Source organism: Zalophus californianus, chromosome 13 (assembly GCF_009762305.2).
Source record: "Zalophus californianus isolate mZalCal1 chromosome 13, mZalCal1.pri.v2, whole genome shotgun sequence".
In the NCBI taxonomy this organism is placed as follows: Eukaryota; Metazoa; Chordata; class Mammalia; order Carnivora; family Otariidae; genus Zalophus; species Zalophus californianus.
Window position 1 is genome coordinate 7839383 of NC_045607.1, and position 22587 is coordinate 7861969.

Genomic DNA, 22587 nt, shown 5'->3' on the forward strand with positions numbered 1-22587 from the left:
GCCTGGGTTCCTCCCCTGTCCAGTTCCTGGACCAGCTGCAGCCCTCATGCCCCTACTGTGTGCTAACGGAGCTAGAGATTGAGTCGCTCAAACATTCTGCCATTTCCTTTTTTTTTAAAAAAAGTTAAAGGCTTTAATTGACTCCAGCCATCCTCTGTCTCTAGTGGGCCCCAGGCAGGAGCCCTCTCTTCCCCAGAAGGCCACTAAGAGGTAATCTATCAACCAGCACCCAGCAGGACTCTAGGCCTGGCCAGGCAGCTCGCATAGTAAGCTGGGCTGGAGCCAGGAGGCAGGCAAGGGTGGCAAGGGAGGTGGGCTGCATAGTCTGGCCTGCTACAACAGTGGGAGAACCAGGAAGCCCTCGGGTTGCCTCAGGAGGAAGGAGAGGCCAAAGGCACCCTAGGCTCAGACGGAGGATGTCCTATCTTGGCCTCCCCTGCTCTAGCCCTCGATCTTGCTGCCCAGAGCCCAGGCCCTTGGGCCAGTGTGGACAGCATCAGAAAAGCTGACAAAAGGCACCTAACAGGAGTTCATGGAGAGCTGCAGGGCAGGCATGGGAGACCCCCACTTCCACCCCCCACTGCCTGGGTTACTGGGACAGGGCAGGCTCCAGCAGCTTCAGGACGCCGCCCACCAGGTGCAAGCTGCCCGTGACCAGTACATGGATGGCGGCAGCCTCACGGAGCACACTGGCCCCGCTGCCTGCCACAGGGTGGGCAAGGAGGCCCTGTGGGGGACTGGGTGGCTGAAGGACAGGGTCCCGGCCTTGGCTGATCCACTGCAGGGCGTGGGAGATGCAGCTGAAGACGAGGGAGCTGGTGCTATGGGTGCAGGGTGGGTGGGAAGCCAGCAGCGAGGATGTGGGCTCACCAGGCTCCGGGCTGGGGGGGCTCCAGAGGTCTGGGCTGGCCTGCGCCTCAGCCAGGTGGCTCCAGTACTGTTGATGTGCAAGGCAACGGAGCAGCACCTGGTCCAGGGTCACCATGAAGTTCTGCTGGTCTGCCGGGCATAAGGATGGGCACATCAGCCAGAGGGACCGGCGGCAGGGGGTGCCGGGGGCAGGGGAGGCACGTTGTGAGCACCTGCTCAAAGCCAGGCCCTGGGGTCGCCTGGATGGCTCAGTCGTTAAGTGTCTGCCTTCGGCTCAGGTCATGATCCCAGGGTCCTGGGATCGCGCCCTGCGTCAGACTCCCTGCTCTGCGGGAAGCCTGCTTCTCCCTCCCCCACTCCCCCTGCTTGTGTTCCCTCTCTCGCTGTCTTTGTCAAATGAATAAAATCTTAAAAAAAACAAAAACAAAAACAAAGCCAGGCCCTTTACCCGCACCATCGGGCCTCCCAGCGGGCCGTGCTGGGAGGAAATGGAGACGCAAACAGTGACTTGCCGCCGGTCCCAGAGCTGGTGGGAAGCAGGGCCAGGCAGCTTAGCTCCAAAGCTGGGGCTTTTGCCCACTGAACACATCTCCCCACCCCAGCCTCACTGCCTTCAACTGTAAAGCAGAGTCCGGCACACAGGTGGGCCTAAGTAGAAATGCAGATTCCTGGACTCTCCCCAACGGTCTGATGTTGGACCAGGGGATCTGCATTTTTTTTTTACACTATTTCAAATTGTTTTGAACGTGACCCACAGCACAAAACACACTTTATGATGGCAACTCAGTACTCCCACAGGTGTATACAGGTGTCTGGGACAGAATCGTCATAAAACAACATCTACCCTTCATGCAAGGCACATATATTTTCTATTTCATTTTTAAAAATGCTGGTTTACACCCACTAAATTGATTGTAAAACCATCGGTGGGTTGCAGCCTGCAGTTTGAAAACCATTCCCCGCACGCCCCAACCCAGTAATTCTGTTCTGGTACCGTGGTCCCAATATCCAAAACGTACCAAAGGAGCGTTTATCTATACAATAAAACAAATCTAGCTCCCTCCCTGGACCTCCCGTTCCGAAGCCCCCACTGTCACCATCAGAGCAGCCCGCTGAAGGGCCTTCCAGCCCCTGCTTGTGCCCAGAGGACATGCCTGTCACCTCTCACCTGCGTTGCCAGCAGACGACACCTCTGTCAGGTTAGGGCAGAAAACAGCATAGTCAAACTGACAGGGCTAGGCCAAGAGGAAAGACTTGATGTCAGAATCCCGAGAGGATGCCCCACCACCCCGACTTGCACACAGCACCCCCCGGGGTGCCCCCCCCATCCCCATATCTGGAGAGGCCCCCACCCAGCTAAACTGGAGTGAAGCTGTATAAACCCAGCCACAGCACCTCAGCGGCCCATCTACCTCAGTATACCCTGCAGGCCCATGACCTGGGCAGCACGGCCCACTGTACAGCTGAAAACACTGAGGCTGGGGAAGGGGGACTTGCTTAAGAGCACCCAGCCATCCAGGATGGGGAAAGGCTTTGTCTGCACAATGAGAGAGATGAACAGCTTCAGCCTCCTGGTCTGTGAAATAGGAAATGACCCCCAGGACCCACTTCGGCCCTGATAGCTAAGGGCACCTCAACTTCCCTGAGCAGAGAGAGGCCCCTACATGTTCTCTTAACTCAGAAACTCCTTAAACCATCTCTGAAATGCCATCTCTTGTCTAGAGTCATATGCTAGTGGTTGAAGGGGCATGCCAAGCGAGTCCTATACCTTACGCCCCTACCTGGTCCTCCCTTTAACTCTGGGCTTTAGCCTGACCCCGCAGGGTGAGGGCAGTGACCTACCTGGGCCTAGACCTCCCTACGAGCCCAGTGCCTTTACATTTAATCCTCACTACCGTTCAGGGGAGCCCCATTTTAAAGTCAGAGGCCCAGGGATGAAGGCACCTCTGGGGATCCCAAGGCCAGAACCGAGGGCCACCAGAACCCGACCACCCCCCAGCTGCCCCTCACCTGCAGCAGCTTCAGCAGGGCCGCGGAATCCCGGTCCCCGGTGGAGTTGAAGAGCAAGATGCGTACCTCAGGGCCGCTGGGGCGGGGGGGGGGGGGGGGGGAGAGGAGGGGAGGTGGGGGGGTGGTGAGAGAGGGGTACCTCCCACCCTTCTCTGTGGGCCCTGCCCCATCCTTCCTCCAGAAGCTTCCCCTCCTCCTCCCTGGTCCAGTCCCAGCAGCGCCCCCCAGCATCTGGCCCCTCTACCCGCCCCCCCCCCCAGGCCCCGTCCCTCCCTCCTGGCCCGGTCCTGACCCCGACACTATCCCAACCCCCCTTCCCCCCAGCCAGGCCCCGCGCGGCCCCGCCCGGGAAGCTCACCGGCTGGGCCTCTGGCCGCGGTGCAGCGCCTGGCGGAACCAGCGCACGCAGGCCTGCACGCTGCTGGTGGTGTGCGCGCCGTCCAGGTACCAGGTGAGGGGCCCGCGCCGCAGCACCTGCGTCCGGCCCAGCCACTCCGTGTCCCGAAGCCCTGCAGGGCGCAAGGCAGCCGGCTCCCACCCTGGTCCTCAACTCACACACACAACCTGCCCGCAGGGCCCCCTGCTGCTCGCTGCTGGGAGGCTGAGGCTGCCCACCCTGAGCCCTCTCAGCCAAGCTGCCGCTCACTCTTAGGCGCCAGCCACTGGGATCAGCTCTTGGGCTGCCTCCTCTGATGGAATCTTCCCCGCAGCCCTATCATCTATTAGTCCCATATTACATGTAGGCGGAGAGCCCTTAGCCCAGAGAGATTAGGTCACAGAGCCAAGTGTGCCCGGATGTGATCCAAGATCTGCCTGGCTCCTGTCATGGCCCTGACTTGGGGCCTGGCACACAGTGGGCGCACTGGAATCATTGGCGAAAGGGGTTTAGCTGCTCTGAGCACCTACTATGGGCTGAAAGTTTCGGGGGAAGCAAGAAGCCTGACGATATGTCTATTCTCTCCAGATCTCATGGTCTTACAATGATGACAAGAATGCCAGTAACAGGGGTGCCTGGGGGGCTCAGTCCTTAAGCATCTGCCTTTGGCTCAGGTCATGATCCCAGGGTCCTGGGATCGAGTCCCACATCGGGCTCCCTGCTCCGCGGGAAGCCTGCTTCTCCCTCTCCCACTCCCCCTACTTGTGTTCCTGCTCTCGCTGTGTCTCTGTCAAATAAATAAATTAAAAATCTCAAAAAAAAAAAAAAAAAATGCCAGTAACAGCAGCAACCACTGACTGGGCGCTATATCCCAAACCCACCAGGCCCTGGCCTCAGCCCCTTAGTGATGTCACCTCACAGTGGGTCCTGTCATCACCTCATTTGGCAGGTGGGACAACGGACGCTCAGAGTCCACGAACCAGGGAAGCTTACTGACTTCAGAGGACTTTGTCCTGGGCACCATCTCAAACCGCCCCCACCTCTCAAACAGGAAACCCGAAGAACCATCTGAGGGGGCCTGGCTGGGCAGGAAGGTCCGCCTCACCATGCCGCATGTGGGGCGTGGGCTGGAACACGGGTGCCAGGGGCATCTGCCGCAAGACGCTGGGCCGAGACACCTTCAGCTCCCCGAGGCCTGAGGAGCAAGGGGGGGGGAGGGGCTGCTGTGTGGACTGAGTGTGCAGGGGACCTTCAGAGGCAGGCTCCACGTGCCCCTTCCCCACAGGCCGCCCACTTACCCTGGTGGCCCTTTTGCTGCAGCCAGCAGCGAGCCAGCTGCAAGGCCAAGGCGGCGTTGAACCGCTGGTGCTCTCCGTCCAGGCCCAGGGTCAGCGGTGGCCCCCCTTCCTCCAGGGCTTCCAGTGGTGGGCACAGGTAGAGAGGACACTGCCAAGGAGACGGGCAACATTGGGTCAAGGGAGCCCTCCCTGACGCTATTAGTCCTTCCATCTTTCCACATCAACCAGAACCCACCAAACTCAGATCCGAGAACCAAAATGAGCTCCAGCTGGACGAGCAGTTACCCCTCACTGCACAGATGGGCAAACTGAGGCCCAAAAGGATGATGTGCCTCCCCAGTCAGCTGCCACCCCCGCCCCAGGGCTTCCGGACTCACGGAGATCTGCTGGGCACGGTCCCGCAGCACTGCCAGGGGACCATCAGGCTGGAGCACCGTGAAGGCAGGGACGCCATGCTGGGGAGGAAAGGGAGGGAAGGAGGGAGACGGGCTGCTGAGGGTCCTCCATCCCCGGGTCTGGGCAGCTCACTTCGCCTCCCCACGCCAGACCCCACTTGCTCCAGACCCTGCTGATGCCCAAGATCTTATCCTGAGTCAGGTTACAGATGACCCTGTCCCAGCCCTGCTTGCCTGAGCCTTGAGGGCCAGGCCCAGGCCGTCCAGGTACCTCCTCTCCCCAGGACTGCCTGGTACCTTGAAGATGCCCCCTTTCTGCCATGCGATCTCCTCCACTGTGTCCCCCAGAAGGCTGGTGTGGTCGATGCCAAGAGAGGAGACGCCACATACCACAGGCTTCCTGCAGGAGACAGAAGGGCCATGATGGCACTGCCCTGGGCTCATGGCCACCGTCCTTCTGCTGAAGCAGTGGTCCTCACCTGATGATGTTGGTGCAGTCGTAAGCGCCACCAATGCCCACTTCCACCACTGCCAGGTCCACCTGCAGAGGACCAGGGGGCACGTCAGGGGCCCCACGCGCCCAGCCTGCTGATTCTCCTCCCCATGGCCTCGGACACGGGACTCTGGGGAGTGGGCACGTACCTTCTCTTGGAGGAAGATGTGGAAGGCCATGAGTGTGAGGAAGCGGAAGTAGGCAGGCATGGAGACACAGCTGCTGCCGTCCTGTGGAAAAGACCATGTCAGAGCCCAGGGCCCTGTCACCTCCGCTCCGGGGAGATGGGGTTCTGGGACGTACTGCACCCTCTGGGTCTCTCCAGCACCCCCTACCGTGCCCACCCACCAGTCCTCCTGCACGCTCACCTTGGTCTCCTCCAGCCGGTGGTAGAGGTGCCAGAAGTGCTTGGTGAAGAGCTCGGGGCTTATGGGCTGCCCGTTGATGCGGATCCGCTCCCGCACCTGCACCAGGTGGGGAGAGCTGCCGGGAGACCTGTGGTCATCGGGACTCCCTTCCCGAGCCCCTCACACCTGTCTTCAGAAACCCAGATCTGACCATGCCACTGCCCTGCTTACCGTCCTGTGATCTCCCTCTGGCCTCCAGCGTCCCAGGTCCTGGTGGGACTGATGCTGCCGGCCTCTGTGCTTCACCCCTCCTTCATCCCAGCAGTTCCCTGTGCCCCAGCCCCTCCGGCCTGCCCCCCTCACCTGGCTCATTCCACACGTCTCAACTGCGTTGTCCCACCCCACCCGGTAGCCCAACAGGCTGATCAGGACTGTGCTCTGGGCTCCAACGGGTCCCTGTGCTTTACCGTCACACACGCATCAGTTACTCTGCCAACATCTGACCCCACACTGTGTCTTCCCGCCCTGGAGGGCAAGGCCCCGTCTGGGTACTCAAGATGCATCCCCAGGGGCGCCTGGGTGGCTCAGTCGTTAAGCGTCTGCCTTTGGCTCAGGTCATGATCCCAGGGTCCTGGGATCGAGCCCCACATCGGGCTCCCTGCTAGACGGGAAGCCTGCTTCTCCCTCTCCCACTTCCCCTGCTTGTGTTCCTTCTCTCACTGTGTCTCTCTCTGTCAAATAAATAAATAAAATCTTAAAAAAAAAAAAAAAAAGATGCATCCCCAGGCCGACCCACAAGGCTACATGGGCCGAAGTCAAAGGCTGGGTTTTTAAACCCCAAAAATACCTTTAAAAACATTTTTGTTAAGGTTTCATTATTTTTTAGTCATCTCCAGACCCAACGTGGGGCTCAAACTCACAACCCCAGAGATCAAGAGTCGCACGCCTCACCCATCCACTGAGCTAGCCAGGTCGCCCCACCCCAGAAATTATTTTAGAAGAGAGACCGTCCGTCAGCTTATATTTGAATCCTCCAAGCCCCTCTTGTATTACAAGTCCTTCCCTACATTTCCTTCTTTTGAACAAAGAACTGTCGAGAGAAAATATGGCCCGAAATGGGCCTCAGTCAGCTGATTTCAGACAGTTACATGAGTCACTTGGTGGAACTGGTAAAACAAAAGGAAGCAAAAATCTTAAGTCCCTCCACCGCAAGGACCAAATCCTGAGCACTTCACCACCACCATAATCCCACTGCTTTACTGGTGACCAGCTAAGGAGAGGTATGTGCAGCGCAGGGAAGAGGCCCCCACGTCTGGTCCACACCCCATCCTCTGGTGTGAGTTTGGGTGCCTGAGGGCGAGCACGAGGAGGTGCTGCCTGGAGGGTAAAGCGGCACCTGAGGCCGGCAGAGTGGAAGAGAGGCCTCAACACACCGACATAATAAACTACCTCAGTGCTTAAGCCCTAACAAGCCCGATTTTCTGCTCCTCACTGCAAAGACATCCGAAGTGATAAATATTTCTCTGTGATTTTAAAGCTGTATGTGGGGGCGCCTGGCTGGCTCCGTCGGTAGAGTGTGCAACACTTGATCGTGGGGTTGTGAGTTCAAGGCCCGCAGTGGGTTTAGAGATTAAAAATAAAATCATCTTAATAAAAGCTGTACATGGGGGGGCGCTTGGGTGGCTCAGCTGTTAAGCGTCTGCCTTCGGCTCAGGTCGTGATCCCAGGGTCCTGGGATCGAGCCCCGCATCGGGCTCCCTGCTCGGCGGGAAGCCTGCTTCTCCCTCTCCCACTCCCCCTGCTTGTGTTCCCTCTCTCGCTGTCTCTCTCTCTCTGTCAAATAAATAAATAAAATCTTAAAAAAAAAAACAAACTGTACATGGAATTTAATAAAAAGGTACCTGATGACTCCAGCTATGTACTTCATTTACACATTCAAGTTGCTGCCCCCCCTCCCGAATTTGTTTCATTACGAAAATTAAAGACTGCCACAAACTTCGGCCAATATATTAAAAGCTAAGGGAATGGTTATTGAGTCAATCAACATTGGGCAAAGAGACAGGCAGCTGAGCTCCTAGGAGCTAGTTGGTTCCACGGTGCCCCCAGAGAGCTAAGAGATCCCATATTTCTCCACACCTCAGTACCTAAAGAATCCTGTCTTCAGGCCATAGCTGCGGAGCACACGTTCGGTGAAGGCACACGTGGAACCCTAGAAAGAAAAGGTCTTGTTTGGGCGGGCCCCACCCCCACCCCCACCCCCACCCCCTCAGGTGAATACCCTACCCCTGAGTCCTATCCCTCACCTTCCCCTTGGTCCCAGTGACGTGAATGATGTTCAGCTGGTCCAAGTCTTCCACCTGAGACATACAGACAAATGCCTCAGCCACAGACTCACGGGTGTGGGTGTGGGTGGTCCCAGGCCTCGCACACCTTACCTGCAGCCCACTCCGGGCCAGGTACAGCTTCATGGCTTCCAGCTGTGTCTGAGGGTCACCCCGCTGGCGCTTTACCTGCTCCAGGTAACCAGCATTGGTCTGCAGGGTGTTCAGTGTGCGCACAGCATCCTGGCAACCACAGTCCCCAGGTAGCAGGTTAAGACTCACCAACAGTCCAGAGAAACAGAGGGACCCCGGGGCATCAGTGGCCAAGCCAGGGCACCAAGCCTACCAATGCCAGCCCCGTTGCCCCAGCCTTGAGGTTAGGCACTGGTGAGAGAGAAGTGGCATCTTTCCAGCTCTGGCAGAGATGGGAGCCTGGGGCAGTTCGGCCCCACCCAGGAGTGGCAGACAAAGCAGGTTAAGTGACTAACAGGAGAAGCCTTGCTTCCTGTTCCCAGTTTGGGCTTCCCAATCTTTACCCCCCACACCCGGGCCTTTGCCCTCATTCCCTCCAATGACGTCCACAGCTATACTGGGCCCTAAATTGGGAGGGGGGAGTGAGGGGGTGCAGGAGCAGAACCACAGAAGGCTGGGGTCTTAGAACAGGAAGAATTCGAACTAGGTATCCCTGGAGGCTTCCATGCCCAACCCTGAGGATGGGGTTCCACATTCTGACCCAAAGAAGAGCTGCTTGAAGCATCCAGATGGGGAAGAGAAGGAGGCTCCAAGGAAGAAGGGTATACCCGGGGTCACCCAGACAGGAAGGTGGGTAGCTGCAGCCTCAGGAGAGTCTACACTGGGGGTGACAGTGGAGATGCTATTTATTTTCCCTTAGAGGCCTCAACAGCTGGTCGGAGGCCCCACACCCATTAAACTGTGTCATCTGCCTGGCAGGCAACAGGTGTGGTCTATGGAAACCCGGCCCTTACAACAGAGCCAGGTGGAAATTTTGTTTTCCAGATTCTTAGCCCCACCAACACCCCTGATTCCTGCCTGCCTCCAATTCCTGGCACTTGGATCTCTATCTCCTGAATCCTGGAGACTCCAACCCCATATATCAACTCTTGGATCTCTCAAGTCTGATCTCCTAAACCTCTTTCCCCTCCCACCCCCCACGCCCCAACCGCTAGTTGAGGCTCTGGACCTCCTATCACTGGGCGCCCCTTCCCACTAAGGCGGGACACTTGAGCCTCAGCATTCCCAGACCCGGCGGCCCAGACCCAACTTCCTGGTCCCTGCCCCCGCCCCCGAATCCCCCACTGCCAGGTTCCCAGTCCACCCCAGCCTCAGGCCGCGGAGCCCGGACGCTGTGTGGCTCAGGCCCGGCCCACGTGTCGTCGCAGGACCGCCCGTCCGCCCGCCGGATACCTGATACTCCATGCCGGGCTCCTGCGGCGCGGGCCACGCGCTCAACCCTCGCCGCGCCGTGACCCCGGTCGTTGCACCGCGCGGAGAAACTGCTGCCAGGAAGAGAGCGGCGCGCAGGTGGCAGCGTGCCTGCGACATATTCCTAGCGCCCGTTACCACTAGCCAGGCCCGGGCCGGAGACGCCCCGCCCCGCCCCCGCCCTCCGCCAATCAGCACCGCCCAGGGAGTCCTCCAGAACCAATAGGAATCCACGGGGTGCCATATTTGTGAGGGGCAGGCCCTGGGGCGGGGTGGAGGGCTTCGTCCCTGCTTGTGAGGGGCACGCTCCCCGTGGCGCTCTGTGCACGCACTCAGCTTCTCCAGGACCTGGCCACACCCCCAAAATAGTCCCAGTTTGCAACCCTCGTTCTGGTGATCCGCCAGAACTGACTCTGAGCCGGGATAGAAGACGGAGCTGGCTAGCGTACACTTGTATGGAGGTCATTGAATTCAAGCCCCGAAATGCCGAGGCTTAATGCAGAGACCGCAGGCTGCGGGTATCGGGCCTCTGCACTTCTGAATCTGACAATCCGATTTGGCAACAGACCCAAACCCAAGCACCTTCGCTACTGGGGTCACTACCGTCCCTGGGCAGCCTGGGAAGGCGTCCTGGAAGAAGCGACATCCTGGCAGAGGCCTGGGGATGAGGCGGAGTCAGCGAGGTGGCGGAGCGGGTTGGGGGTTGGGAGAGGTTTCCAGGCAAAGGAAGAGAACGCGTTTGGAAAGCAAAGGACTGAAGAGAGGGAGGGGTGAATAGGGTCGGGAGAGAGAGAGAGAGAGAGGAGGGAAAGAGAACTAACTAGCCGGAGGGAACTGCACTTCCACCGGGTGGGGCCTAGTTGCCCCAGAATGCCAGATCCAGCGGGACCTTGTAGCCTAAGAAATTTGGATTAAATTTGGACAACAATAAAATGGCCTTAAAGAAAAATGACAAGGGGCGCCTGGGTGGCTCAGTCGTTTAAGCGTCTGTCTTCCGCTCAGGTCATGATCTATGGGTCCTGGGACCTATCGCCCTCTTCCCTCGGGCTCCCTGCTCAGCAGAGAGCCTGCTTCTCCCCGCCCCACCCCTCTGCCGCTCCCCCTGCTTGTGCTCGCTCGCTTTCTCTCTCAAATAAATAAAAATCTTAAAGAAATAAAGATGACAAGATCAGGTTTGCACTTTGGAAGACTTACTGTGTGGGAAATGAATTGGAGAGCCACGTGGGGAGGAGACAGTAATCTAGCTATGGGTGAGGAGGACTCATCCAGGACTTTTTCCTGTCTTGGACCTTCTTGGCCCCAACTGCTAGCATGGAAAAAGTAGCATGGAGATTCCTTTTTTTTTCTTTTATAACAAGATATGCCTGTAATTTTTCAGATCCCTCTGCGGGATTAAAAAGTCTCTTTCGCGTGGCATTGCCATGCTTCCTGCTCTTGGTCCTCTCTTCCTTGTATTCATTCTTCAAGCATTTTCTCATCTCCCTGATGGAGATCATTGCAATGAGCAGTTTCAGAATGCTGCGATTTTTATGACATTCCTTAAGGAAGCTAATCAAGATGTTGCATTCTTCAGTGTGCAAGTGTAGAAATAAGAGAATACATCTTTAGGAGAAGGTGAAGGAGCAAAACAGAGCAATCTATCAGCCACACCAGGAAGGCTGAAGCGACAGTCACCAGTGAAGAATCCCCAACCAAAGGCTGGCAGCCTGGGCACGGGGGCAGGGCAGCTCCTGGCAGCAAAGGCTCCCATGCTCTCCACAGCTGACCTGACTTGGAGATTCCCTTTTTATATCTCAGGTGTCAGAAAGGTGTGTAGATTTTGGGGGGTGGGTGCAGGGGGTTGCTACAGACCACCCTCTAGGGAAGTCCCCACGGACAAAAGACAATCCTTCAAACAACTGATAGGATTCCAGCACCTCCCTCCCTCTTTCCTGCCAGCATTGGGGATAAATATTTATCAGATTGTTTGATTTTGAAATAAACATATGACATGTTGGAAAGATTCCATCATTGGCTGGACTTCTGCTCTTCACATCACTGCTGGGCACCCTGACCCTGGCTCCATGGGAAATAGGAAGGTGCTTCTTTCTTGGCTTTCTTCTCCTTCTCCTCCTCCTCTTCTTCTTCATCATTGAAATGTTCTCTATGCTAATGAATATACTGCATAATAACTGCATACAAATGATCTTTTAAAGGAGCTTTAAATATTTTTCTTTGTGAGATTCTGGCAGGCTCAGTCCATAGAGCATGCAAGTCTTGATATCGGGGTTATAAGTTAGAGCCCCATGTTGGGTGCAGAGATTACTTAAAAATAAAAAACAAATGGCTTTGTTTTGCTCACCCTCACCCCTTACCTTTCACCTCTGGTGACATCCAAGTATGCATCCCACAGTTTTCTAAGCACATGAGATGACACACATCTAGACATCTATAGGACTTTCTCGACGCACATAACAATATTATCTGCCTTTTTTTTTAAAGAATTTATTTATTTATTTGACAGAGAGACACAGCGAGAGAGGGCACACAAGCAGGGGGAGTGGGAGAGGGAGAAGCAGGCTTCCCGCAGAGCAGGGAGCCCGATGCGGGGCTCGATCCCAGGACCCAGGGATCATGACCTGGGCCGAAGGCAGACACCCAACGACTGAGCCACCCCGGCGCCCCGACAGGTACTAGTATTAACATCCTGCTCTGGGTCCTTCCTCCAAGAATGGGATGGCAGGGAAAATGAGATCCCAGGAGGGAGATTCCCTCCTCCCAGGTCAGCTTGTCTACATTCCTGAATCTTAACTAATCTCTTTCACTTTGCCCTGAGCCAGAAAGTTTGTGTCAATTTTCCCCTCAGGCCTTCTCTAGATCCCGGAGAATTTGCAATCTTGAAAATCATTGAGCTACTGACTTCAGCTCCAGTTTGAAACAGAAATAGATGCACAAGCATGAAAGCAAGCAGTAGCCCAGAAAATTCCAGGGATCTACCTGGTATCATCCCAGTTGTGCAGGAAATTATAAGTGGTGACTGGGGCCTTGGCAAAGCCACCCAGGGGCCTTGGGCAGGTCATGTCACCTTTCCCCTGGACCTCTACTCCATGGTCTCCAAGGACAATGGTCATCATAGCCACTGACACTGGGAAATTTGTAGGAGTCATTTAAGAGGTGGGGGTAGAATAGAGTTATCTTCTTTTCCTTATTAAAACTTTTCCTATTTTTATTTTGTTTTTAAATTCTAATATTTTGGGGGGAGATGGGGGGGTGCCTGGGTGGCTCAGTCGGTTAAATGTCTGACTCTTGATTTCAGCTCAAGTCATGATCTTAGTGTTGTGAGATCAAGCCCCTCGGCGGGCTCTGCACTGGGCATGGAGCCTGCTAAAGATTCTCTCTCTCTCTCTCTCTCTCTCTCTCTCTCTCTCTCTCCCTCTGCCCCTCCCCCCACCCCATGCACTCTCTAAAAAAGATTTTAAAAAATCAAAATCAAATAAATCCTAATATTTTTTGAATGGATAATACATCATATCCTTCAAATATAAGTACAAAAAAAAGGTACAATGAAAAGCTTCCCTCCCACTCCAGTTCCCAGCATCCTAATTCCCCTCTCCAAAAGCAATCAGTTAAAAAAAAAAAAAAAAGCAATCAGTTGTTTCCCATGATCGCTCCAGAGATATGTTATGCATGTGCGAGCAAATATAAATATAGAGAGATTTCCCTTTTATACTTGCAGATAGTAGTAGACTATATACACAAATCTGCACTGTACTTTTTCCATGTACCTTTATATCCTGGATCTTATTTTGGACTGTGTTGGCACATAAGAGCTGCCTCACTGGCTAATTTATTTACTCCCTGGTGTAGAAGTAGTACTGTGGATTTAGCCAGTCTCCTACTGATGGACATTTAGGTTTCTAGTATTTTGTCATCACAAGCAATGTTGCAATGGGTAATATTTTACCCTCATCATTTCTTCCATGTGTGAGCACATCTGACGGATGAATTCCAGGAAGTGCAATCGCTGGGTCAAAGGTGATTGGCATTCAACACCTTCATACATATTGCCACATACACATACACATTGTCTTCCAAAAGGATAGGTAGGATTAGTTTCCACCCCCATGCCCAAGCATGCACAAGCCAGCCATTTCCTCACCAACACAGACCTTAACCAACTTTGATCTTTGCCAATTGCATAGGTGGAAAAATGGATTCTCAAGGTAGTTATCATCTGCATTTATTTTATTTGGAGGATGCTGAGCACTTTTTCTTATGTTTAAAAATCATTTGTATGTGTAATCTTCTAACCTCTTTTGTATCATTGCTTTTTCTTTTGAAAGCCACAGATGTTCATAGAAGGAAACAGATAAATGTGTAAAGGAGAAAATCAAAAGCACCTTCATCACACACCTGGAGGACAAATGTTTGCTTTTTGGTGCCAGCATGAAAGTGTTCTTGCTCTCCAGAAATAACAATACAAAGAAAGCCATTGTCTGGAGAGAGAAAAAACAAAACAAAAAAAGAAAACAAGGGTGCAAGAAAATTGGCAAGTGGGTCAGTGTCCACCCTCTAGAGGCAGATCTGCAGGTGTGTGTGGAGTTAAGAGCCAGGGATTCTACTTTACCCCCACCCTCCCAAAGGGAAAGGATGTCATCCATCCATCCATTCATTCATCTATTCACTCATTCACCTCTGTGCCAGACCCTTGGCTTGGTGCTGGAGACACTGGGTTCTGGGGACAGATGACAAAGTCCTGCTTGCAGAGCTCCCTGTCCAAGGTGGGAAGACAGTAAAGAAGGAAACTCAGAAAGGAAGATACATATTTGCAAACCCTGATAACCGTGATCAGAGCCATCTTCACTTCTATAGAGCCAGGAGGCTGAGGCCCAGCGAAGGACAGAGGCAGCTTGGGGTCACACAGCAAGTCAGCAAAGGCCCCAGGTGGGCCCCAGGGTGGACTTTCCAAACTCAGATCTGCCTGAGTCACTGCCCCCTCTCTTGGCCCATCATGCCCTCCAGATTAATAAAGCTCATAAGCTCACGGTTGCCTGGCTTCTACCCACCTCCCACCTCATCCACCCCTCAGGGCAGCATCCTTGCAGCTGGCAAGGACTGTAGGAATTGGCCTTGGTGTCTTCCACCTCCAAGCTTTTGTTCACATTTACCTTTGCCTGAAATACATTTCCCCTGTGCTTTTCTCCTTTGCTTTTTTTTTTTTTTTCCAGCAATAGTATTTTTATTTGTAAATCATGCAAAGGCCTATGAAATAGGTTTTCTTAGAACAGACCCATCTTGGCTAACTCAGTGGCACAGTTCAAAAGTGAAAAATTAAGATATATTCTTTGTACAGAAGAGTCTTTAATAAACCCAAGGAATGTTTTCCACCAAGATACAAACTAGACCCTAGTTTTGCACGCAAAGGCTGATGACTTTTATCACACACCAAGATTTGCTTTAATAGTGAAGGGACAGCAGTCAGGCTAGCAAAAAGTCACCAAGACAACAGAACATTTCCATGAGAGTAGTCATTTATTAACTGGCCAGATTACAAAAATAATCATGGCAGATACCTTAGTTCATCCTTCTAATAAGCCTATTGATCTGGTCTTCCCTGTTACCAGCATCTCCACCTTCTACAAAATGGGTGGTCTTTTTCTTCATTCCCCTTCGCGGAGAAGATAATTTGAAGGGCCATAAAAAGTTGTTTGCTTCTTTGAAATGTTTTCCAACAGTATAGATCTCGTGAATCAGATCCTCCATGCAGATGATGCCATATTTACCAAGAGATCGGGCAATCAACGTGTTATCTGTCAGGGCAATTCGCTTCTTGTTGATTTTGCCATAACCACGCTTGTAGATCAATTCATTCACCGACTTCAGATTTGGGTACCCCCATGCTATATAAGGTTCCACAATCCTTAGCATGTTAACTGAAGCCTTGTTGAGCTTAACAAAGGTGCCATTGAAGATCTGGCGAAGGCGAAGAAGCTGCAACACCTTTCGAACCTTTGGGCTCACACCATTGATACCTCTGATCCTGATGACAAATGCCAATTTGGGTTCCGCAGGTACGTAGAAGTTGCCAGCTTTTCTTGCCATCCCTGCCATTCGAATCTCAGTTCTGTACATCTGCCTATATTCCTTGTGGTAATGCTTAGCTTTTTCATAGATGAGCTTCCTTCTTGCCTTTCGAAGCATCTTCTGAGCAAACTTCTTCCTCAGACGCTTGATCTTCAACTCTGCGAAATTCCTTCGCTTCTTCTTAAGGGTTTCTGGCACAGCAGGAACCTTCTTTTTCTTCTCTTCTGCACCCTCCATGGTTCCAGCCGGAAAAGAGCTCTCCTTTGCTTTTTCAGGCAGGTTGCTTTCAGCGAACATTTATTAAGCACTTATCCCTGTACTTGACATTGCAATCTCTTTTCAAGTTCTTGAAAATTGTGTGAACTAGAAGGTGGCCCCATTTTATAGGTGGAGAAATGGAGGTTCACCTGTTGTCAATGCGCTATGTGACCCTGAGCAGTTTGCTTGCCTTCTCTGATCTTGTCTGACCCCTTGGTCTCCTCCTTCGTAGCGTGAGAGCTGAAATGAGCTCTGCCCCAGCCCATAATTTCTGGGGATATGTATGGGTGGGTATTTCACCGAGGACAAGAGTCTCCAAAGGCCACTGTACTCCAGAGAGCCTGGACTAGAGGGGTCCAGATGTCCCTTTCCCCCTTGTGGAGACCAAGGGAGGTTCAAGCTCATTGGCAGGTTTGTGCAGAAGCCTGACAGCCACCCCAGGGTTTTGACCCTCTGAAAAGCATAAGGACTCCTCCACCACCAAATATCTATTTACATCCAGTGGCCTATGAGAAAACACTTTTCTGTAATTGGGGGAAGAAAACTTGCCTTAGACGGAATTCCATATCCTCAGTGGTGCGGCTGTACCAAATCCCTACCCCGAGTCCGGCTACTAAGGTGTCCATGGCTTTAGTTTATTGGGAGGGCAACTGTGGCCTTAAAAACAGACCTCCCTCTGATTCTGCAATTCCACTTCTAAAACTGACCTTGAGTAAACAGTTGGAACTGTGCTCAGAGCCCCACGGGCTGTGTTGATCACCCTCCATCTTAGATGGCAGGTTTACAATCCAAGGTTCATGATGCCCTCCTTCCCAAAACCCTTTGCTCTCTGGGCTTCCCCGACACCTCCCTCCCTGGTTCTACTTCTTCTTTCTTCTTGCTTGGCTGCACCGTCCCCCCTGTACCCCCAGCATCCTCATATTGGAGGGCCCAGGGCTCATGCTTCTCTCTCTCCAAGGTCCCAGGTCTGGGATGATGTCTGACTTTCAAATGCCCTTCTTCCCTGAGCTGTGGACACGAGCGGAGTTCTGACATCTCCCCCAGGCTTGACCACAGCAGGCATCTTAAACCGGTCACACCCATAGCAGGTGTTCCCTTGCATTCCGCCCTGAAACCAGCCGGGCCTCCGCAGCTTGGAACACAGCTTCACCATCTGCCCAGCTGCTCTCACCTTGGGTTGCCCTCTCCCTCGCCCCCCAACCCCGCCAATGCACAGACTCTGCAGCAGCCACAGACTTCCCTCCATGTCACCACCGCTGACCTGCCCTGTAGTCTTGCTGCTGCTCCTCTTGATCCCAACAAGCATTCTCTTGTCATTTTCAAAGATCAGATCTTGTCTCTCTTCTGCTGAAACCCCTCCAGTGAATTCCCATCGCACTTAGGGTGACATCCAAACTTTTGAACTTAACATCTCTTACCATCACCCCCAGCCCTGCTGGCCTTCTCTGTGATCCTCAGGTACGCTGGCTCACAACCCATCATCCCCGCAAAGGTCCACGCCCAGTGAGCCCTTAGCATTAAAGGTACTCATGTCATCCTCACAACAGCTTTTCCAGCACTGTGATTATCCTCATTATACACATGGGAAACTGAGGCACAGAGGGGTTACTCAGCCAGCTCAAAGTCACACAGAGCGAATGCATGACAGAGCCTCAGGGCCTTTGCACTGGTGGTTCCCTCTGCCTGAAACATTCTTCCCCCAAAAGTTCCCATGACTGACTCGCTGTCATCCCAGGTCTCTGCTCAAATGTCATCCTCTTGCCACATTGTGCTCACCATCTGTCCTTTTGTTCAGCAGTTGGGGACACCAAGGCCCAGCAAGGGGCCACAGCTGACCTGGAACCAGACGTGGCTCCACGGATGTTCTTGGGGTGTTCCTGGGATTCCCCCACTCACTGGCCAAGAGGAGCCCTCAGAGGGCACCAGGTGTGTGGCGCGAGGCCTTGCAGTAGGCCAGGCCCCAGACGGGCTGGTTTCAGTCCAGCCTCCTCCCCAGGGGTCTGAGTGCTCTTTGAACTGGCTGACACCTTCTCTGCTCAAACCTACGGACAGCTATCTCACTGACCTTCAGAGGGGGAAAAAGTATCTGGAATTTTTTTCTTTTTTCAATTGGTTATCTCACTCTGCAACCACAAATATCTTCAGTACCTCCTCCCTGGGGTGTGAGATTTATGAGCCTCCTCCTTGGCAGGTGCCGTGCTGAGCGCCTTTGACCAGGAAGGAACTGAGGACCAGAGGTGCAGAATCCTGTGTGAAGCTCACCAGCTGACAAGTGGCAGAGCAAGGATTCGGCTCAGTCCCAGCTCCATTTGATTCCAGCCGCTACCGATTTATTTATTTATTTATTTAATTTTTTCTCTACACCCAGTGCAGGGCTAGAACTTACAACCCCAAGATCAAGAGTAGCGTGCTTCACCAACTGAGCCTGCTGGGTGCACCCAGCCGCTTCTGATTCAGACCCTCTGATCAAGCTTGGGAATCCCTGGCTTTTTTTTTTTTTTTTTATTGGTGACTTGGATTTTCTTAAATAATAGTTAACATGAATTCTTTCTAAACATCAGCACTGTGTAGAGATCTTTACACCCTGCTTCTGTTCCTGGACCCATTTCTCAGGGGAGGCAGAGGAAGGCCTTCTAGGTAAAATAGCTCAGTCACTCACAGGTGTCTGTCATGCTGGGCCCCAGACTCCACCCCAGGTCCCCCCTGGACCCTCCCCGCCCCCATGTCCTGCCAAGGTAACCTGGTCTTTTGAACAATGGGGCTCTGGCCTTGAGCTGGCTCTTACTTCAGAGGGAGGCCCTACTGCCTCCCGGAGCCATGCAAAATGCTGATACCTCACAGCCCTTGGGGTGTCCTCAGTTCTCTTTCCCCTGGCGAGGGGACCCACACCGTGTGACCCTGGGCAAGTCACCTCACCTCCCTAGGGTCCTGGCCTCTCAGGTAAGGGGGCCTGGATGACCTCAAACTCTGGCATCTGGGGCCACCCCTCCTCTGCTGCTGGGCAGAAGGTTCTGTGGGCCAGGACGGTCTGGGTAAGAGCGGCCTGGCCTGGTCTGGCCTGGCATGCAGCTCCAGGGGACACTGGCTGATGGCAGCCTTACAGTGCTGGCCTGGGCTTCAGACTACAGCCCCGAGGGGGAGGGAGGCACTGACTCGCTGTGTGCCCATTCAGCAGAGGAGAAAACTGAGGCTTGATGAGGCCAAGAGACTGGTCTAGTGCCTGTCGGGTCCTGAACCTTGATCTCCTCGCCTGGACTCCTGCAGCCTGGCTGGTTCTACCCCAGCTCCTGCTAGTGTTCGCAGGAGCCGGACTGGGCAGCCTAGGCGGCCTGGGCCAGTCTCCTCACCTCTCTGAGCCCCATTTCCTCATCTGCAAAGCAGGGGTCGCTGTCGTGCCCACCTCAGAGGGATGGGGTGAGGCCGAATGAGAGGGTGCTGGGCCTGGAGCCCAGAGCAAGCTCCAGATGGGGGTTAGAAATCTTTAACAGGGGGCACCTGAGTGGCCCAGTCGTTAAGCGTCTGCCTTCAGCTCAGGTCATGATCCCAGGGTCCTGGGATCAAGCCCCGCATCGGGCTCCCTGCTCAGCCGGAAGCCTGCTTCTCCCTCTCCCACTCCCCCTGCTTGTGTTTCCTCTCTCGCTGTGTCTCTCTCTGTCAAATAAATAAATAAAATCTTAAAAAAAAAAAAAAAAGAAATTTTTAACGGGCTAGGTCCCTAATTGCTCACAACCACACCTTCCGGATCTATAAAACGAGGACAGCATGGGCATGGGGCCACCAGGTAGGAAGCATGGGGCCAGGGTTGCCATTATTTCTACTATTATTATTAGTTAAATGGAGCTAACAAGCCTTCCTGAGGGAGCAGAGTTAAATCCGGGGAGATCCAGTCTAGGAACCATGTCCACAGTGCCTGGGTCACAGGAAGCCCCATGAGGGGGCCTCAGCACCTCCCAGACCTGCTGTCAGTTCTGCTCTGGAGACCGCTCCGCAAGAGCTCCCCCATCACCACAGTGGGCAGGGGTTTCCCTGGAGCCTCCAGCTGGGTTTGAAGGTGGAACTGAGGCCCGCAGCAGGGCCCCTGATCACCCCAAGCCAGTAGAACAAGGTTTAGCGAAGACAAGGTTTGCCCCTGGGGCCCTGCCAAGTGTGGGATTATCACTGTTGTTGGCCCTGGGCCCCGAGGGATATTTACACACATTACACAGAGGAAAGAAATGGAAGCTTGGAGAGGCAGGCCCAAGGTAACGAAGCTCTCCTACCTGGAAGGAGGCGGTTTTAGCTGACAAAGGACTCGCAGATGGGCCTGGTCGCTCCATGGCTGCTCTCCACCTCACCTTCTCAGCCGCCGGCCAGAGGGTTGCCAGGGACCTGGCACGTTTCATCCCCGGGCTTCCCACACCCCAGCGGGGCTGGGCACAAAGTGATTCATGGGTGAGGGCACCTCTGTCAAGCCTGCTCCGCCTGGGGTTCAGCTGGGCCAGAGAGAAGAGGGGGAATATTGGGGATTCCCTCTCCCTGCCCCTCGGCCCGAGCCTCCCCTGTGTGCAGGGAGGACAGTCTTACCAGATAGGTGCCTGCTCTCATCCTGGGATTGGCCCATGGAGGGACCTCTCTGGGGAATCTCCCGAGTTAAATAATAGCCCGGGGAAGGTTAAAGGTGAGTGGGCAGGCAGGGGTGCACAGAGAAGGGAGCACTTAGGAAACTTCCAGACCCTGGGGCTGGCTTGTCTGGCCTCGCTTATCACAGGCCACCTCCCCTTATGGTTAGGGCCGTTTCTGCGCTGGCCCTGCGTGCAGTCCCTGCCCAAGGGGACACCCAGGCACCCTTGACCTGAGGAGTCAGAGCCTGCTGTGGGGGAGAAGCTGTGTTTCACCAAATCATGTGCTCAAAAAGGAGCCAGGACACAGACTGAGTTCCAGGCCTGCCAGGTGACACGGAGGGCCGGCCCAAAGGAGCTGCAGGAGGCCTTGCCCCCTGACAAGACACGGCCTCTTCAACCGCCGCTTGCGAGGACCGACTCACTGTGGTAGTGGGGACTCGCAGATGCCAGGCCCTCCTCTAGGTGCCGCAGGGGAATGCCCCACGCAGCCCTGCCCTCTGGGAGCTTTTATTCCTGGCCATCTCCCTCCACGGGCGGGGCAACCCCTCCAGCACACCAGGGTCTGAGGCTGGCTAGTCCAGCCTCCTCTCGGGGGAGTTCTGTGCTGGGGGAGCTTGGAGCCAGCAGCTCCAGGGCTTAGGGCCTGCTTTGTTGGTTTAAAATATGGTTTGAGGACGCCTGGGTGGCTCAGTTGGTTAAGCAACTGCCTTTGGCTCAGGTCATGATCCTGGAGTCCCAGGATCGAGTCCCGCATCAGGGTCCCTGCTGAACAGGGAGTCTGCTTCTCCCTCTGACCCTCCCCCTCTCATGCTCTCTCTCTCTCTCTCTCTCTCTCATTCTCTCTCTCAAATAAATAAAGTCTTTAAAAAAAAATAAAATAAAATATGGTTTGAGGGCGCCTGGGTGGCTCAGTCGTTAAGTGTCTGCCTTCGGCTCAGGTCATGATCCCAGGGTCCTGGGATCGAGCCCCACATCGGGCTCCCTGCTCCGCGGGAAGCCTGCTTCTCCCTCTCCCACTCCTCCTACTTGTGTTCCTTCTCTTGCTGTGTCTCTCTCTGTCAAATAAATAAATAAAATCTTGGGGCACCCGGGTGGCTCGGTTGGTCAAACGACTGCCTTCGGCTCAGGTCATGATCCTGGAGTCCTGGGATCGAGTCCCGCGTCGGGCTTCCAGCTCAGCGGGGAGTCTGCTTCTCCCTCTGACCCTCCCCCTTCTCATGCTCTCTCTCTATCTCATTCTCTCTCAAATAAATAAATAAAATCTTAATTAAAAAAACTTTAAAAAGATAAAATCTTAAAAAAATAAAATAAATAAAATAAAATATGGTTTGACTGCATGAGTGAAAATATGAACTCAGGAAATAGGAGAAAACACAGAGAAACACAAAAGACAAAACCATCCAGAATAACCACGGGTAATGTGTTCGTGTGAATCCTCATTTTTGGTATAAAATGAATTCAAGCAATAGATATTTTCTTACCTGCTCTTTCCACCGGTTGTTTCTGGAACATCTTTCTGTCTGTCCCTGTGTGCATGCGTCCACATCCTTTTTCACAGCTGCCTAGCATTCTGTGGTGGGCCTGTGCTCTGTGCGTGCTGCCCGAATCCCAACCAGCAGCCTCATGTTTAGAGGCGCCCACCCTGACCTGAGTCCTGGGTCTGGATGTGCGCTGAAGGTGAGGAGCTGCTCGAACTTACTGAAGCCAACGGAGGTTTTTCCAGCTTTTCCACACACGCGGAGCTGCCCTGAAGGTCATGGACCCACTGGGAGGAGGTAGCAGAGAACCGGTTAGGGGAGGAGCCCTTGCTTGGCCACTGAACACTTGGCCACACGGCCCTTCTGTCTATAGGACGAGAATCAACATGTGCCGTGTGACTTTCCTGGGCCATTCCATGACATCATGGCTCTCGTCTGAGACTACCCAAGACTAGTTGGATCCCTACGCCTCCTTTACAGTAGATGCTGCTGCTTCCTGTCTTGGATTCCCTCCGATCTCCAGTAATCCTACTGCTCTTGGCAGGCCTTCCTCCGAAGCACCCGCTACTGACCCCGACGTGGCTCTGCCTGACGGTCAGCCCTCACTCCACTGTTTGGACCCATCAGTGGCGCT

At 54.0% G+C, this 22587-nt stretch overlaps 2 protein-coding genes across 6 annotated transcripts; both read right to left on the minus strand.

Moving 5' to 3' along the window:
* Positions 1-107: 107 nt before the first annotated feature.
* On the minus strand, positions 108-20458 carry FPGS (folylpolyglutamate synthase). Of its 5 annotated transcripts, XM_027614822.1 has the most exons (16): positions 20438-20458; positions 20134-20346; positions 8225-8353; positions 8093-8146; positions 7934-7998; positions 5811-5925; positions 5592-5672; positions 5429-5490; positions 5247-5349; positions 4932-5009; positions 4555-4702; positions 4362-4451; positions 3239-3389; positions 2881-2956; positions 2039-2105; positions 108-999 (listed from the first exon to the last, which is right to left on the minus strand). In XM_027614822.1, exons 1-16 carry the CDS (start codon positions 20456-20458, stop codon positions 590-592), a joined length of 1863 nt encoding a protein of 620 aa, XP_027470623.1. In that variant the 3' UTR covers positions 108-589. The 5 variants fall into 5 exon arrangements, with proteins under 5 accessions (XP_027470623.1, XP_027470625.1, XP_027470627.1 ...); XM_027614824.2 differs by lacking the exon at positions 20438-20458 and having other exon boundaries at positions 5184-5349; positions 20134-20372; XM_027614826.1 differs by lacking the exons at positions 20134-20346; positions 20438-20458 and adding an exon at positions 9536-9696.
* On the minus strand, positions 15046-15867 carry LOC113934244 (60S ribosomal protein L7-like). Its single transcript, XM_035723531.1, has one exon. The coding sequence runs from the start codon at positions 15851-15853 to the stop codon at positions 15107-15109; it is 747 nt and encodes a 248-aa protein (XP_035579424.1). The 5' UTR covers positions 15854-15867; the 3' UTR covers positions 15046-15106.
* Positions 20459-22587: the final 2129 nt, after the last annotated feature.

Coding starts and splice junctions, on each gene's coding strand:
- LOC113934244 (XM_035723531.1), bottom strand. CDS start 15,853: ATGGAGGGTGCAGAAGAGAAGAAAAAGAAGGTTCCTGCTGTGCCAGAA.
- FPGS (XM_027614822.1), bottom strand. CDS start 20,458: ATGAGAGCAGGCACCTATCTG. Junction 20,347..20,437: donor TGAGAGCAGGCACCTATCTG/GTAAGACTGTCC, acceptor TCTCTGGCCCAG/CTGAACCCCAGGCGGAGCAG. Junction 5,350..5,428: donor GACTGCACCAACATCATCAG/GTGAGGACCACT, acceptor TGTCTCCTGCAG/GAAGCCTGTGGTATGTGGCG.